Raw genomic sequence first — 15,543 nt, forward strand, 5'->3', positions numbered from 1 at the left:
CTTAAGGAAAGCCGATACTTCTGTGTGTGATAAGATCTCATATTTATCCAAAACGGCAGAGACTGTATTGGAAAGGTAGCTTCAGGACAGAGAAACTTTAAAAGTTTTCCGAAGGATTTGGTGAAGAAAGCTGGAGTCATTGAGTGTACAGAACGTCTCAGACGTGAAACTATCTATGCATGATGCAAAGGGAATACATTTGCATGTGGAAGTTTTTTCTTGGGAAGAATCAAGGCCAATATTTTTTTAATGTGAAGCAAAAATCATCGATTTCCAGAACGTTGTTGTTATTCGTTTATCATAATCCATGGACGTCCATAGAATTTGCATTTTGGAAAGTCTACAGAAATGTTCATTAGTAAAAGCTCCTCCCATAAAATATTCATTTATTGATAATTAATGAACCTATTTTGTGAATACTTTTTGTATTAATGCGCGAAAAAAAAGTTAAAAATTAAAAACACCAATTGACAGATTTGTGGAAAGTTATATTTACAGTACTTATAGGTATTAAAAGTGAAGCGGAATTTATTTGAACAAAATGGTTCATTGTAACGGGGATTTATTGTATTTCATTTTGGTTTTTTATCCAAGCTCTAATAACTTTCCATCACAGGATGCGTGTGCCCACGTGGCAGACTTAATTGTGGTTTATTTTTTCTTAAGGAAATTCGCCGTGTGGGAGGTCCTCCGAGAAGATGAGTTTTCTCCGCTGAAGAACCCTGACAGTGCCGAGAAGGACACTCCGACCACTGCTCGTCACGCGCTGTACAAGCTCCACAGGAGGTACATCGTTAATGCTGGTGGAAAGGTTATCCAAGGAAAAGAAAGGTACGTTTGATAGCACGGAAAGAAAATGTAGTTCTTTACGGTTTCTTTTATGGTTTTCCCAGAAAGGTGAAGGTCACCATAATATAAACTTGGTTATGGATGTCCCACAGTCCAACAAAAAGTCTCAAAAACACTACGGTTGCTTACAAAATGAATTGTCCCTTCTCACTGCGTGAAGTCGTTGGTGTAGCTGGCACCCCGTCTTCCTTTTGTGCACTGAGTAGCATTGCATGAGCGAGAGAGAGATAGAGATAATTACCAAAAGATGTTTGTGTATGCAATTTGGAGCTTATACAAATAGCATATTGTATTTTCTTCTTATTGGAGTCAAGTGATAAGACAACTAATGTAAGGGTATACTTCCTCACGTTGGTTGACTTCCTAATTAACTTTCGTGCACGGATAAGCTGATTACTACTCTTGTTTCGTTTAAGTCTGATCCTGTATTTATTTAACAATGACTTTAATAGTTAAAGCGACTTACACCAGATGTCTCCATAGTTTAGTTATTAGCATAAATTGCAAAATAACGATTTTATATTTAATACTTTCTTAATATTAGTGGGAGGGTGGAAATTACTGTAATTTTATGTCGCCTTAATCCGTTAAATATAAACGGTATTTCGTAGCATTCTTTGCTTTAAAAACCTTTATTTTATTTTTATTTCAGTAAAGTATCTGGCGCACATATCCGCTATCGCACGAAAATGTTCAACTTTCTTTTTAGAAAATCCTAACTGGATTGTAATGATGAAGAGTGGTCATTATGAAACATCCTTTGAGATAAGCCAACGCTATTAAGTAAATTGCGAAATATTTAATGCTTTTAAGTTTACGCACTGAAAGTAGGATTTTATAAATCTGCTTCGCCAACTGTTTTCGGCGAATAAACTTTGTCCACAATAAACCTCTGCGGTTGTCCGATTACAGAAAGGATATCCAACTGATTACCGCATCTTATTTTACTAATGCAAGCTGATGGACTTAGTATATTCTGTTATAGAGGAAAATATCGGTATCTTATTTTATTTTTTGTTAATAATGCCATGCAGGTTCTTGTTATAAAGATAAAGTTCGTTCAATCAGCAAAGAGATCTACTTTCTTGGGTAGCTGGAAAATGCACCTGATGTTGTCTATAAACACCAGAGAGGCGGATAAGATGATGCTATCGTTAAGCAGCTAACAAGACTAATAATGCCCGAATTTTGATGAAAGATCAGATTATACAAAAATAACCGGATTCATGGGCTGTGTCACTCTGTTGGTACATCATAATACTGTATTATAACTTTCGACACCTTCCCGGTGATAGCGAGGGGGAAGAAATCGTGTTAATTTTTAATACAAATGTAATAGCAAAAGGTTTGAGACACGTTCAGCTGCCGAGTTCATTTTTCGAATGAATGAAACTTAACATTTCATGTTCTGCCCTTTGGCTGACTTATAGCAACTTCTCTAATTATTACCAGATATCATTTTGCAACCTTTAGTAAATTAAATTACATAACTGTGCCTGGAAGCTGCCGAAATCAAACTAATTTTTGACTTTATCTGGGAGACAAAATTTGCTATCATATCGCGTCTTAGCGATAACTGCGATTCAAGTTCTCATGCGAATAACAATTTGAGAATCAGTAATCTAAATGCCTAAGAACAATAATTAAAACATCCTTATTGCGATATACAGTTTACAACTGGTTATTTTATTTTTATATATCGAAAAATGGTGACATGGCCCTGGGCACGACGAAGCCATACGAAACATTGGAGATCTGCAGCGGTTGTGAGGCACAAATCGAACCATCTGCTAGCTGCTTATAAAAGTTTCCTCTCAGGATACTTGGCGCTCGAAGGGATCTCATCCAGTAAAACAAATAGAGGCTGAAACGACTCTATCTATTCTGAAACTTTAAATAGGTAAGATGCCCTAACAAAAGGATGAGTGGTACCCAGAGGGTCAATTTTGTTAAGCAGAACTGTATAATGGAAACTCTTCATGCCTTCTATCGTTAAATATAAAATTATTTACCACTGGAAACATGAAACGACTTCGGAAAGCATTGAAAAGTTTTCCCTTTTCATAAGAGATTTCTGTTGATAAATCGCTTTGATCTAACAGTGGATCCTGTTGGTAATTTACATTCGGAAACTTTCATTACAGAATTTGATGATTTAAAAAGTTCTTGAGATCGAGATAAGAGTTCAAAAATTTTGGTTCATAAGCTAGATAAACCAGGAATACACATTATCTTCCTCTAAATACTTCAGATCACAACTTGATGCTTCTATCCTATAGACATTCTCGGCCTCCTTTTTATTTGTTCGAGCTTAATTAGACGAATGCAAAAGTGGATGACCTGTTTAATTTTTTAGGTGGACTACTGTTAAAATCTCCTAACCCCCAAATAATTCAGATGATTTAAATTAGTGTATGGATGAAATCCTTTATTCTTCATATTACTCGACAATGTCGCCCACTATGTAAGCTAGGCGTTTCAAAACTATCAAGAATAAAAACAAATTGTAGTTATGTATCCCAATATCCAGCCTTCAAGTTGGAAAAAGCTTCCAGTGAGTTATAAATCCAAATGTACAAGAAGAAAATTTTTTTTTTTTTTTTTTTTTGCATGATTGGTAGTCAAGCTTCTGCTATTTCTCGAAATCCATTGGCCGCAACTTTCCTATCCATAATTTCTCATCTAAAGAAGAATTGTTAGTTTAGCATCCTACTCCCCCCCCCCCTCTCTCTCTCTTGCAATAATGATTTTTTGTATTCTACTACCCCAGTGGGCATATTCCATCCTACCTTACGTCTTCCGACAAAAAGGCGAGTCCTTAATATCATGATTATTAAGGAGTGTACAGGTCCCGATAGCATTTCTTTATTTGTTTTTAAAACCTGCGCACCACAGTTGTTGCCTTTTTGCGTCCATGTTCCACTGATGTGATTACTATGCTTACATTAATTCCAAAAAAAAAAGAAGACAAATCCCTTCTTCACAACTGTTGCCGAAGTAATGGAGATATTCATCAAACTCCTATCTGATTAATGATATCCAATATGGATTTCATCAGGACGATTCATTGGTGATGTCTTGGCCTATGTTATTCATCTATGGACAAATTTCATGGAAAAGTTTGGAGAAAAACTCGGGCAGTTTCTATCGATCACGTTTAGCAGTTCTCTAAACTTCCATCTTATGGTAGGCCAGCTTCTTCGCTGATCACTTCACGTCATTCATTAGCATTAGTAGAGGCATTTGATGCAAGAAAGCAAGCTTATGCAGCATCAGCCAAAAAAAAAAAAAAAAAAAACCCACTTCCACTTCACCCCTCTGTTCGTTCAAAATACCTGTCCAGCTGAGCCTTAAACTTATTTAGGCTATCAACTTCCACGACAAGGGATGGAAGTCTGTTCCACCAACCAACCACCCGCTGGCTAAAGGCAAATTTCCGCACGTCTATCCTACATCTGTCTTTCTTCAATTTGAATTTATGCCCTCTCAGGTGATTATTCTGAGCTAGAGGAAGAATCCCATTAGCATTGAGCATGCTCAAACCATTCAAGGCTTTATACACCTCGATCAGATCACCTCGCTGGTGCCTAGTCTCCAGACACTGTAATTTACAAAACTTAAGCTCTTTCTTCGTAAGAGCACCCCTTTGTTCCATTCACTAATCTTGTTGCCCTTCTCTGTACTCGTTCCAGCAGCTCTACATCCTTCTTGAAATGAGGCCTCCAGACCTGTATACAGTACTCTAGGTGTGGCCTGACCATTGCCTTATACAAGGGAATAATCACCTCCTTATCCCTGCTGGAAAAATTCCTGTATATCATTGACAATACTCCATGAGCTACTCTTGCAGCCCGTCTGCACTGCTCAGAGAACTTCATATCTGCCTGCACAACCACCCCCAAGTCCCTTTCATTCTCTACCACTGTCAGTGTAGTACCACGGAGTTGATACGTTTCTCTGGGGTTGCTGTTTCCCATGTGTAGTACTTTACATTTGTCAATGTTAAACTTCATTTGCCACCTCTCAGCCCATCTGCTCAACCTTTCCAGATCCTGTTGCAGCAGCATAGTGTCAGTAGTGTCCTTGACAACCCTGCCAACCTTTGTATCGTCTGCAAACTTGGACATTAAGCTTGATATACCATCATCAATATCATTTATAAATACGGAAAACAATAATGGACCCAACACTGAGCCCTGAGGGACTCCACTAATAACATTAGTCCACGATGAGCAGTGTCCATTGATTACCACACTCTGTCTTCTCCCCCTCAACCACCCCTTTATCCATAGCAGCAATTTGCCTCCAATGTCACACTGCTCCAATTTGTGTAGCAGTCTTCCATGTGCAACAGTAGCAAAAGCCTTTCTAAGATCCAAGTATATAATATCAAAGCTATTCCCTGCATCCAGTTCTTTTGTGACTGCATCATAGTATCCAATCAAATTGGTCAGCCAAGACTTCCCCTTAACAAAACCATGCTGTGTCTGAGCTATAACTGAAGTCTTGTCTAAATGATCCTGCAGTGCTTCTTTAACCAGTGCCTCCATTAATTTTCCTGGAACAGAAGTTAAGCTCACAGGTCTATAATTACTTGTGTCAGCCTTTGATCCTCCTTTGTGAATTGGGGTCACATTTGCATATCTCCAGTCTATGGGTACCTCCCCTGAGTCCAAGGAAGCTCTCATAATTATGGCTAAGGGTTTGCTTACTTCCTTTGCTGCCTCCTTTAATATAACTGGATAGATCCCATCCACCCCGGGTGCCTTTCTTGTGTTTATCTTCAACAGTTTCTCCTCCACTTTACTCCCAGTTATTTCAAGATTCTGTAGCTTACTGCTAGAGTTGAATACACCTCTGGCATTCCCCTCGCTGAATAACTCCTCATGTGTGAATGTCGATGCAAAATATTCATTTAGTTTGTTAGCTACCTGAGCAGGATCATCAACAGTTGACCCATCAATATCAAGTGGACCAATCTGATTCATCCCCTTCCTTCTAGAGTTTACATAAGTAAAGAACTCTTTGGTGTTTTTCTTTGCATCCCTTGCCAAGGATTTCTCGTAATCTGCCTTCGCCTGCCTAACCTCCTTTGTAACTTGGTTGCATATCAACTTGTATCTATCATAGGCTTCTGTGTCATGTGTTAATTTTTAAGTATCTCCTGCATTTTTCTTCTCTGCCATATGCCTCATTAGTTCATCTGACATCCATTTTGGCCTAAACCTTGAACAATATTTCTTAGTTGGTATGTAAAGCCTAGTAGCTTCCAAGATAAGTTCTTTGAATGCTTCCCATTTTGAATTTGCTGTTGGTAACACCATCAGTTGGTTCCACTGTATAGAATTTAAATACTGTCTCAGTCCATCGTAGTCGCCTTTACGGAAGCAATAACCCTTCCCTTTACCCCTAATGGTAGTTACCTCTTTGAGTAAATCCCACTTCAGCACACTGTGATCACTGCCACCTAGTGGTTCATTTATCTGCAGATTCTTAATGCATGAAGAATCACTGCTGATAATCAAATCAAGAGTATTCCTCCCTCTAGTTGCCTCCCGAACATGCTGATGTAGAAAACAATCATCCAATAAATCCACAAAAGCCTTGCTAGTGTGTGAGTGACCAGCCCCCAAATTCCAGTCAATATCTGGGAAATTAAAATCTCCCATTATAAGACTCTCTGATTTACTGGCTCACTCTATTTCCCTGTACAGTATCTTATTATACTCATCAGAGTCATTAGGCCTATAGCACACTCCTACTCTCAATTTTGATCTCCCAATGCTTATGTCACACCAAACTGACTCAACACTGCACTGTCCAGCGATGTCGACTGGCTTCACTTCCTTGGTTTTTATGTGTTTTTTAACTAATAGCATAACGCCTCCCCCTTCCTATCCTGTCTATCCTTTCTGTAGACGTTGTACTCCCCAAATTCCAGTTCTGCATTCCTTATATCTGTGTGACACCACGTCTCTGATATCCCAACAATATCTGCCTTTGATGTTTTGAGCAATACCTCAAATTCATCAAATTTATTTACTAAACTCCTAGCATTGGTGTACACGCAAGTATACCTGCACCTGTTTCTATTCTTAGCTACCCTAACACAACCCATGTGTTTACTTGTACCACAATGGCTCCCAGCAGTCTCTGAAATACCATGCATCTTGTTTTTCAGGCTTCTGCTCATTCTAATAGAAGCAGTGCAAGAATCTCTTTCACCTCTGCCAGTGGCTACTGTCAATCTATTGGTCTTTGTCTCCACCCAAGCTAGCAGTTTTCCGACCCACCTAACACTGCCTCGATAGCATCAGCAAATATTCTTGCAACCTTTCTATTTAAGTGTATCCCATCCCTGTAGAAGCAATCTCTCCTGTTAACAAGTACAGTCCAGGCTGAAAAAAATTCTACCCCTTGAGCCTTGCACAATCTTTCCAGGGCCGAATTGATCGACAAGGCTCTCATCATATACTCCCTCCTATCGTGTCTGCGCAGAATTGCAGACACTTTCAAATTCAACCCTAATTCTCGGCTTTTGTTCAACAGTGACCTGTACTTGTTAAGTAATTCTGCCGGTCTCCTACTCTTAATATCATTCGAATACTGTTTATCTAACTTCTCAAGTGGTGTTGGAGGTTCTGTTCTTTAATCCTGTCTATAATAATCTTTTCCCATATATGGGTGATAGATAAATCTATTTGACAATTCAATCCTGTCTTTTTTTTTTTTTTTCTCCTCGAAAAGGAGCATCTTTACTGGGGATCGCCTTAACTTTTCTTGGCGTAATCACAAATATTGTTCTGCGTAACTTTTGTAAAAATTACCCTGTTCATTTCACCATGGAATATGGTGAAATGGAACCAAAATAATCATGCTTTTCTTGAAATTGCCTTGTCCATACCACAAATAATTAGGTTGTGTTCAATGGGCAACGTTCTTCGGAATTAGCATCCGCAATCCCCCACTGACCTGTGTTAATATAACCAGCTTTTCTTCCTCATTTATCTGTTCTGTTTGAACAAAGTTCCTATATTATACAGAAATTCAAGTCAAACGTTAACAAGTATCTTGTCTTCTCATCCCATACACTACGGGAGTACTATGGGTTCTAGTAACTTTTTTGGGGCTGCAATAGATTTTGCAGTATTAGTATTGACTGGTTGAAGCTTCAAACAGTAGTCTCAACACAAAATGTAAGGATCTGTGAATTGGATTAACAATGAGCTGGGTTTATAACGAGACAGACTAATTTTTATCCATTAAATCTGTATGATACTGTACAATATCATCTAATACATCATGCTGATTATTATCCTGCCGCCTAGCACAATAAATAAATGTCCATTTGGCATCCGGATAATCGATTGATGGGAAATGCTACGATTAAGACAAGGAGTTAAATGACATTACAGCTAAAAAAAAAAAAGCATCTTCGTGCTGACTAGTGCTCAAACGACATTGAATTAGAAACGACTAATGTTTTTCATAGTAAGGGGAAGCAACTAACTTCTTTTCTTCATAATTACACTAGTACAAGAAGGAAGCGCGCGCGCGCGCACACACACAGACAACGATGCTACGCTAGAACGTGTGGATACGATGTAACCCTGCTTCTAAAGAATTCAATGCACAGGAGAAAAGGCGAATTTGTCAGGCTCGAAGTGGTTTCTGTTGTTCTCTAAAATGAAGTGAATGCGCCGAAATTGTCCATCTTTGTGCTTCCCCCTCCCCACCTTTCTCAATCACCGCGTAACAAGTCCTCCTGAAGATAACAGTACGCTTATCTCCGTTCGTTCTTTGGCAGTCCCCAGTCACGGATACATGAATCCTTACAACAGCTGTCGCAGAGTCGAAGTTTCCACAAAGTGCACCCAGTCACGGAAACAAGCCATTCCTTTGACGTGGCAGTCCGCGTGACCGTCGACACTGCTTTCGTGTATTCACAAGGCAGTTTAGATTTAGAACCTAAGTCCTCCTCTTCCCCCCACTCCCCACCATCTGTCCGTGCTGTGCCAGCCTTTGCGTGCTGCCACGTGTTGTTACTGTCGACTGACGAGAATGTCTTTTATTAAATGACGTCAGAGATATGGATGGGTAAGCGATTAGAGAGTAGATTCTACCACTAAACTTTCCAAAGGAACGCTCGCATACCCCTTTACATAGTAGTTGAACATTTAAGGTCACGCACGGCTTGCTTTGCCGAACACCCTCAACATACATTGTAGAAACATTTTTCGAAATACTGTATTTTTCGATTTCGCGCATGAGGTTCTCTTTTAACCCAGTACACGTTCCTTAGTGGTAAAATGAAAACGATGCGCAGATATTTTCTATTTACCGAAAGCGGTAGTTTAGTTTAGGTTCGTAATCATCTGCTGACCCTTCTCCAATTTGAGATGTGTTCAGAAAAACATCGACCAACTTACAAGCCTTTCTTTATTTTCAAGTGGATCGCCTACCACATCTACTTCTGGGTGAATACAAATCTTTTTTGTATTCATCCAGAAGTAGACGTAGTAGAAGCACAATTTTTTTTTTTTTTCTTTGCAGCGCTGAATGTAGCTTAGTGTCACAATGGAATACAGATCAGTGATTCAGTTCCTCTTTCTCTAAGGGAATCCACGAAGCAATGGTCGCTGTTGTGGAGAAGACTGCCCAGGTTACAACGTTCTTTCCCATTCGAAAGAACCTCACTGCATGAAGAAATTCCAGGAACCCAGAAACGAGTACAGCACTAATCCTGCAAAGCTCCAAATTAGTGTAGGGAGTGCAGTAGCACACACTCTTTGAGTAGACTGGGGGTTCAAGCCCCTGACTGCTGAATACGGTCGATCTGCCTACCCCAGTGGACCAGCGTGGCAGATTACGGTCCATTTCCCTCAACATGAATTGTTGAGGTGGCTTCCATCAACAGTTGTATAAAGTCTCTGCTAGACTTCTCACCCCTTAGCAGAAGAAGGAAAGGGCACAATGTAGCAGGAAAAACGGAAATATTGCTGCATCCTGCTTATTCTCCCGGATTTTTTCGTGAAAAACACTGCTTTTGATGTCTGCCGAGTCGTGGTTTGAAGAATTTTGCAGAAATATATTGGAGGTGTCATTTTATCTGTTTTAAAAAAAGTATAATTACATGGTGTTTGTTTCACCCTTCTGTCTCAACTATTTCTGGGCGAATACAAATCTTTTTTTATCGCTCCTCGTATATCTTAACGAATAGAATATTTTAAGGGCCCAACTTCTAATAGAAGAAATAAATAGCGGCAGTTAAAATAATCTAATCGTTGTTGAAAATATAGACTGGTTCTCAGCACCTGTTAGGTTGAGTTAATCATATAGGATTTTAAATGCATTGATCCTAATTAATTCTGACGAGCTTCCCTGGCTTCTAGCCGTGGAGGGACAGTTGTCACATTAACTAATCCTGTATTTGACATAAATCAGAATGGTTTGGAAGGCGAGACTTCCTCTCTTAACAAATGCCAACGTTGAATTGTAAGGATTAAAGAAACCATTCTCAGTCAGTAGGTACTGTCGGTTGAGGTTTATTTAATCAATTTGCTGAATTTTTTTAGATACATAATAAAGCAGAAAGTTGAAACATATTAGCAAAGTTTGAAGGGTCCTTGGAGCACTGCAGTGAATGTTATAATGACTCAAGTTTTCCTCTTTCAGATGGTGCTTTTTTTTAATACAGCGAAGTATTATTCAGTCGGTTTCTTCCTGTAACTTCTTGACATGGGATTTTTCAACCAATCCTTGTCACCATTTTGAAGGTTCCGAAGAAAATGAGACGAAACTTCCATTATTTAGATCTGAAGAAGGAATCCCTAAAACGGAAAAAAAAAGAAAAAGAAAACAGTTAAATGGATGCATGAGGAATTTTAAGCAGGCAATTATCTAAAATGAATACAACATATTACTACTAGCTGAGAGAAAAAAAACTTTTGTTTAACATTTAATTTTAAAATAAATTTAGATTTTTAGACGATGACTCCACAGAATAAGTTTTGGTAATGTACGCATCGCAGTAGATTATCAAATAAGTAACTCAGGAAGTTAACCTCTTATACCAGTGGTTCTCAATTTTTGTCACTCGAATAATACCTGGAATTAGGACTATTTCGTGGAACGTAGTTTAGAAACCATGATCCTATACTCAAGCATAGCAGATAGATGGGATTTCTTTGCGTATGAACAGGCTCCTAAAAAGATCACAATTCTTTGGGGAGGGGGGGAAGGTTAAAGAATCAGAACTGGACCAACAAAGCATGCTGAATTCCAGCGCTAGTAGTGCCCGGACAGAAGAAACACTTTTTTATATATACCATTAAAAAAACCTCGAGATATTTATAGGAGGGGAGACTCGCTAAGCATATCTTTCTAACAAATTAAATGGAAGTAGTGAGTTGTTAGCCAGGCACGTGAAAAGCAGCCACATAGGGTCAGAGGAGTTTACAAGAATATCATCGTATTATACAATAGATACAGCTAAGTAATGAAACGGAAATTTGCGCCTCCGGTTTGAGAACACGATCTTCTCTTGGTTCCATTAACTCCTGTTATGTACGTGTTTTTACTGTAATTAGACGAGCCCCACTGTGTACTTACAAAATCGTAGTTCACATTACAGACTTCGGTCTCCAAATGGAACAGCCCTTATTAGATATATAGAGTCAACAAAGTGACTGTGGAAATTAATTTCCTGCTGAGGACTTATGTACATAGTGGAAGGCAAGTTTCAAATGAGCTATTAAGCCTCACCGGACGCACTGTCCGTTTCTGAGTAATTATTTATGGGCGATCCCAGCCTGACTATTATTTACTACCGTATTGATTCCGAACGACAAAGCTCTTAAGTATGATAACCAGGCACCCTGGACCACTTCGGCCTATGCTTATATCTCGAGAAGTTGGAGATGATGACGTTCTCTTTTCCTGAATCCTGTGTGGTTAGGACCGAACATTACTCTTAAGTTATGCTTCAATAAACCCACACCAAATAAGCACAAATCAAAATATTTTACACGTGTGTGATGACAACACTACAGAAATTTGGAAGTCAGCTAGCGCAACGGCACACTGGATTAGCATCAATTCGTTACAGGTTAATATCATCGTATTATACAATAGATACAGCTAAGTAATGAAACGGAAATTTGCGCCTCCGGTTTGAGAACACGATCTTCTCTTGGTTCGATTAACTCCTGTTATGTACGTGTTTTTACTGTAATTAGACGAGCCCCACTGTGTACTTACAAAATCGCCAATTTTGTGGGAATTCACATTTAATACTTTAAATTACTAAACCACGGGTCTGTTCTTCAATGAATGGATTTTTCCCCTCCACTAGCATCACTTTGTATTGAACAGGATGATCAACTTGTAAGACGAAATAGGATTCCAACACGATACTTTAAAACTGAATTAAGTTACATCCCAAAAAAACTAAAGCAGCATGGAAAGAGACCCTAGGCGACGGGAGGATCGCTTTGGTCCTTTGAGATAATCAAAGCGTCTGAGGAACGTGTCAACAGAAATGCTTTTACAGTCTTATTTTAAGCTGCGTTAACTGCAGAAAATTAAAATTGGCTCTTTCTTGGTCTAATGTTCTTGAGAACAGCGCCGGTTCTTTCAAGTGTGGCCTTGTTTTTGTAAATATTATATCTTTAAAAGTGAACTTACTTCTATGGATGTGAATTATCAGAGTTGTAACGTGTATAATTTTTGCTCACCAGGGAAACCAACGGGAACGTTGCCAACGGCTGTCGAAACGGACACGCAAGCGACCTGAATGGGTAAGTATTTCAATATATCTGTCTATTTGATCTATTATTAGCAGCAAGGTGTAGAATTAGTTCGAACATAAGGTTACATACGTGTTGGGATAGATGGATCAGTTTCGCTAAGGAAGTGCGTTTTCATCAACTACGGAAATATTTAGTCTCCTTGAAGGGATCAAAGAGCTCTTCTACTTTCTTTACAAGTCATGATCACGAGCCGCGACAAATCTGTTTCTGCAGATAGAGCGGAGAATGCACTCTAAACAGAAATCCATAATGGACTTACTGGTCCTAAATTCAACCAATCGAAAGTCAGTGAAGACGTGGATTTCACTATGCGACGTCATTATTCCTTGGGGGTTCCTCGTCCAACTCTTTTTTGCAATCGGAAACCAAAGAATGTCACTGACGATGAAGTTAATGAATCTGTACCATAACATGGCAGATGCAAATCTTGCTCCCTGTCAAAGATGGATTGTGGCTTCTGTCTCGTAAAACTTTGCCACGGATCATCCTGATCATTTATTAAAAATAAAACGAATTGCCACTTTGATATTACCTCCACTATCATAATGTGTTAGAGGTTTTGTTGGGTGGGCAGCTTATTTCCATCTAACTGGGAAATTATTCTATTCCATAAGAGTGAATTCATAAAATTCTTAAAAGGAACAATGCGCTAACCACAATAAAGTAATAACCTCGACTATGACATTTAGTGCAATTGCATCATTACTACAAAATCTCATATTGTGAACTCTTCACAACGAGTTCTCTTCTTATTCGACGTAACAATTTCCAATTAGAGATCTACTCGTACTAAATTATATAATGTTAATGTACAAACTTCTTCGGTTCGTCTTTAGCATTAACAAAGGCATATGATGCAAGATATAGCATCAGCCAAAAAAAAAAAAAAACCTCATTTCACCCATCCACTCGCTACAAATGTTTGTCTAGTGATATCTATCAACCACGCGCTGGCTAAAGGTAAACTTCCTCTTCTAAGCTTCCTCAATTTGAATTTATGCCCTCTCAGGCGATTATTTTGAGCATGCTCAAACCATTCAAGGCTTTATACACCTCAATCAGATCACCTCGCTGGTGCCTAGTCTCCAGACACTTCAATTTGCAAAACTTAAGCCTTTCTTCGTAAGAGCAACCCTTTGTTCCAACAGCTCTACATCCTTCTTGAAATGAGGTCTCCAGACCTGTATACAGTACGTACTCAAGGTGTGGCTTGACCATTTCTTTATACAAGGGGATAATCACCTCCTTATCCCTGCTAGAAAAATTCCTGTATTTCATTGACACAACGCCATGAGCTACTCTTGCAGCCCGTCTGCACTGCTCAGAGAACTTCATATCTGCCTGCACAATTACCCCCAGGTACTTTTTATTCTCTACCACTGTCAGTGTAGTACCACAGAGTTGATACGTTGCTCTGGGGTTGCTGTTTCCCATATGCAGTACTTTACATTTGTTAATGTTAAACTTCAGTTGCTACCCCTCTGCTCAACTTCTCTAGATCTTGTTGCAGCGGACTGTCATACCATAATAAATACAGAAAACAACATTGGACTGAACCTGGGGGACTTCAGGAAGAGCAGTGTCCATTGATTACCACTCTATCTTCTCCCACTCAACCATCCCTTTATTCTTTGCAACCACATCATAGTATCCAATCAAATTGGTCAGACGATTTCCCCATGCCTCCATTAGTTTCCCAGGAACAGGTCTGTATTTACTTGTGTCGCCCTTTGATCCTCCTTTGTGAATTGGGGGTCACATGGGTACCTCCTCTAATATAACTGGATAGATCCTATCCACTCCAGGTGCCTTTCTTACATTTATCCTCCACATTGCTCTTAGTTATTACAAAATCATCTAGCTCACTGCCAGATGATTTTAATACATCTCTGGCATTCTCCTCATGTTTGAATGTAGATGCAAAATATTCATTTAGTTTGTTCGCTACCTGAGCAGGATCATCAACAGTTGAACCAATCTGATTCATCCTCTTAGAGTTTACATACGTTAAGAACTCTTTGCATCCTTTCTCCTAATCTGCCTTTACCTGCCTAACCTCCTTTGTAACTTGGTTACAGACCAGCTTATATCTATCATAGGCTTCTGTGTCACGTGTTAATTTGTATGTATCCCATGCATTTTTCTTCTCTGCCACATGTCTCATTAGGTCATCTGACATCCATTTAGGCCTAAACCTTGAACAGTATTTCTTAGTTGGTATGTAAAGCCTAGTAGCTTCCAAGATTAATTTTTTGAATTTGTTGTTGGTAACATCATCAGTTGGTCCCACTGTATAGAATTTAAATACTGTCTCAGACCATCGTAGTCGCCTTCACGAAAGCAATAACCCTTCCCTTTACCCCTAATGGTAGTTACCTCTTTGAGTAAATCCCACTTCAGCACACTGTGATCACTGCACCTAGTGGTTCCTTTATCTGCAGATTCTTAAGGCATGAAGAATCACTATTGATAACCAGATCAAGAGTATTACTCCCTCTAGTTGCCTCCCGAACATGTTAGGTGCCTCCGTGGGCAGGAGCAGCAGTGCGTAGCACACGCTTCTTGATTAGACCGGGGTTCGAGCCCGTCACCACCAAATACGGCCTTAGTGCTAATGCTCCTAAAAACCAAATAACAAACATGTTGCTGTAGAAAACAATTATCCAAAAATTCCAGTCAATATCGGGAAAATTAAAATCTCCTATTCTAAGACACTGATTTACTGGTCCACTCTACTTCTCTGACAGCTGTTTATTATACTCATCAGGCCTATAACACTCAATTTTGCTTTCTCAGTGCTTAACTAATAACATAACCTCTCCTCCCTGTACTCCACAAATTCTAGTTCTGCATTCCTTATATCTGTCTTTGATATCTTGACCAA

The 15,543-nt window shown here is 39.2% G+C and overlaps 1 protein-coding gene and 1 long non-coding RNA gene across 2 annotated transcripts in view; one reads left to right on the forward strand and one right to left on the reverse strand.

Annotated features, from left to right (window-relative positions):
- Positions 1–15,543, forward strand: part of mmy (UDP-N-acetylglucosamine pyrophosphorylase mmy) — a 95,827-nt gene that overhangs the window by 70,287 nt on the left and 9,997 nt on the right. The window contains exons 8-9 of the mRNA XM_090372921.1: positions 667–831; positions 12,588–12,647. Of these exons, the coding sequence (XP_090229047.1) occupies positions 667–831; positions 12,588–12,647 (225 nt within the window). The remainder of the gene's footprint in view (positions 1–666; positions 832–12,587; positions 12,648–15,543) is intronic.
- LOC150087059 (uncharacterized) overlaps positions 10,461–15,543 on the reverse strand; it is a 114,054-nt gene continuing 108,971 nt past the window's right edge. Inside the window, exon 3 of the long non-coding RNA XR_016546900.1 lies at positions 10,461–10,679. This is a non-coding gene — a long non-coding RNA (uncharacterized LOC150087059). The remainder of the gene's footprint in view (positions 10,680–15,543) is intronic.

This window comes from Mastigoproctus giganteus, chromosome 4 (genome assembly GCF_048544385.1).
Source record: "Mastigoproctus giganteus isolate SK-2022 chromosome 4, ASM4854438v1, whole genome shotgun sequence".
Classification (NCBI taxonomy): Eukaryota; Metazoa; Arthropoda; class Arachnida; order Uropygi; family Thelyphonidae; genus Mastigoproctus; species Mastigoproctus giganteus.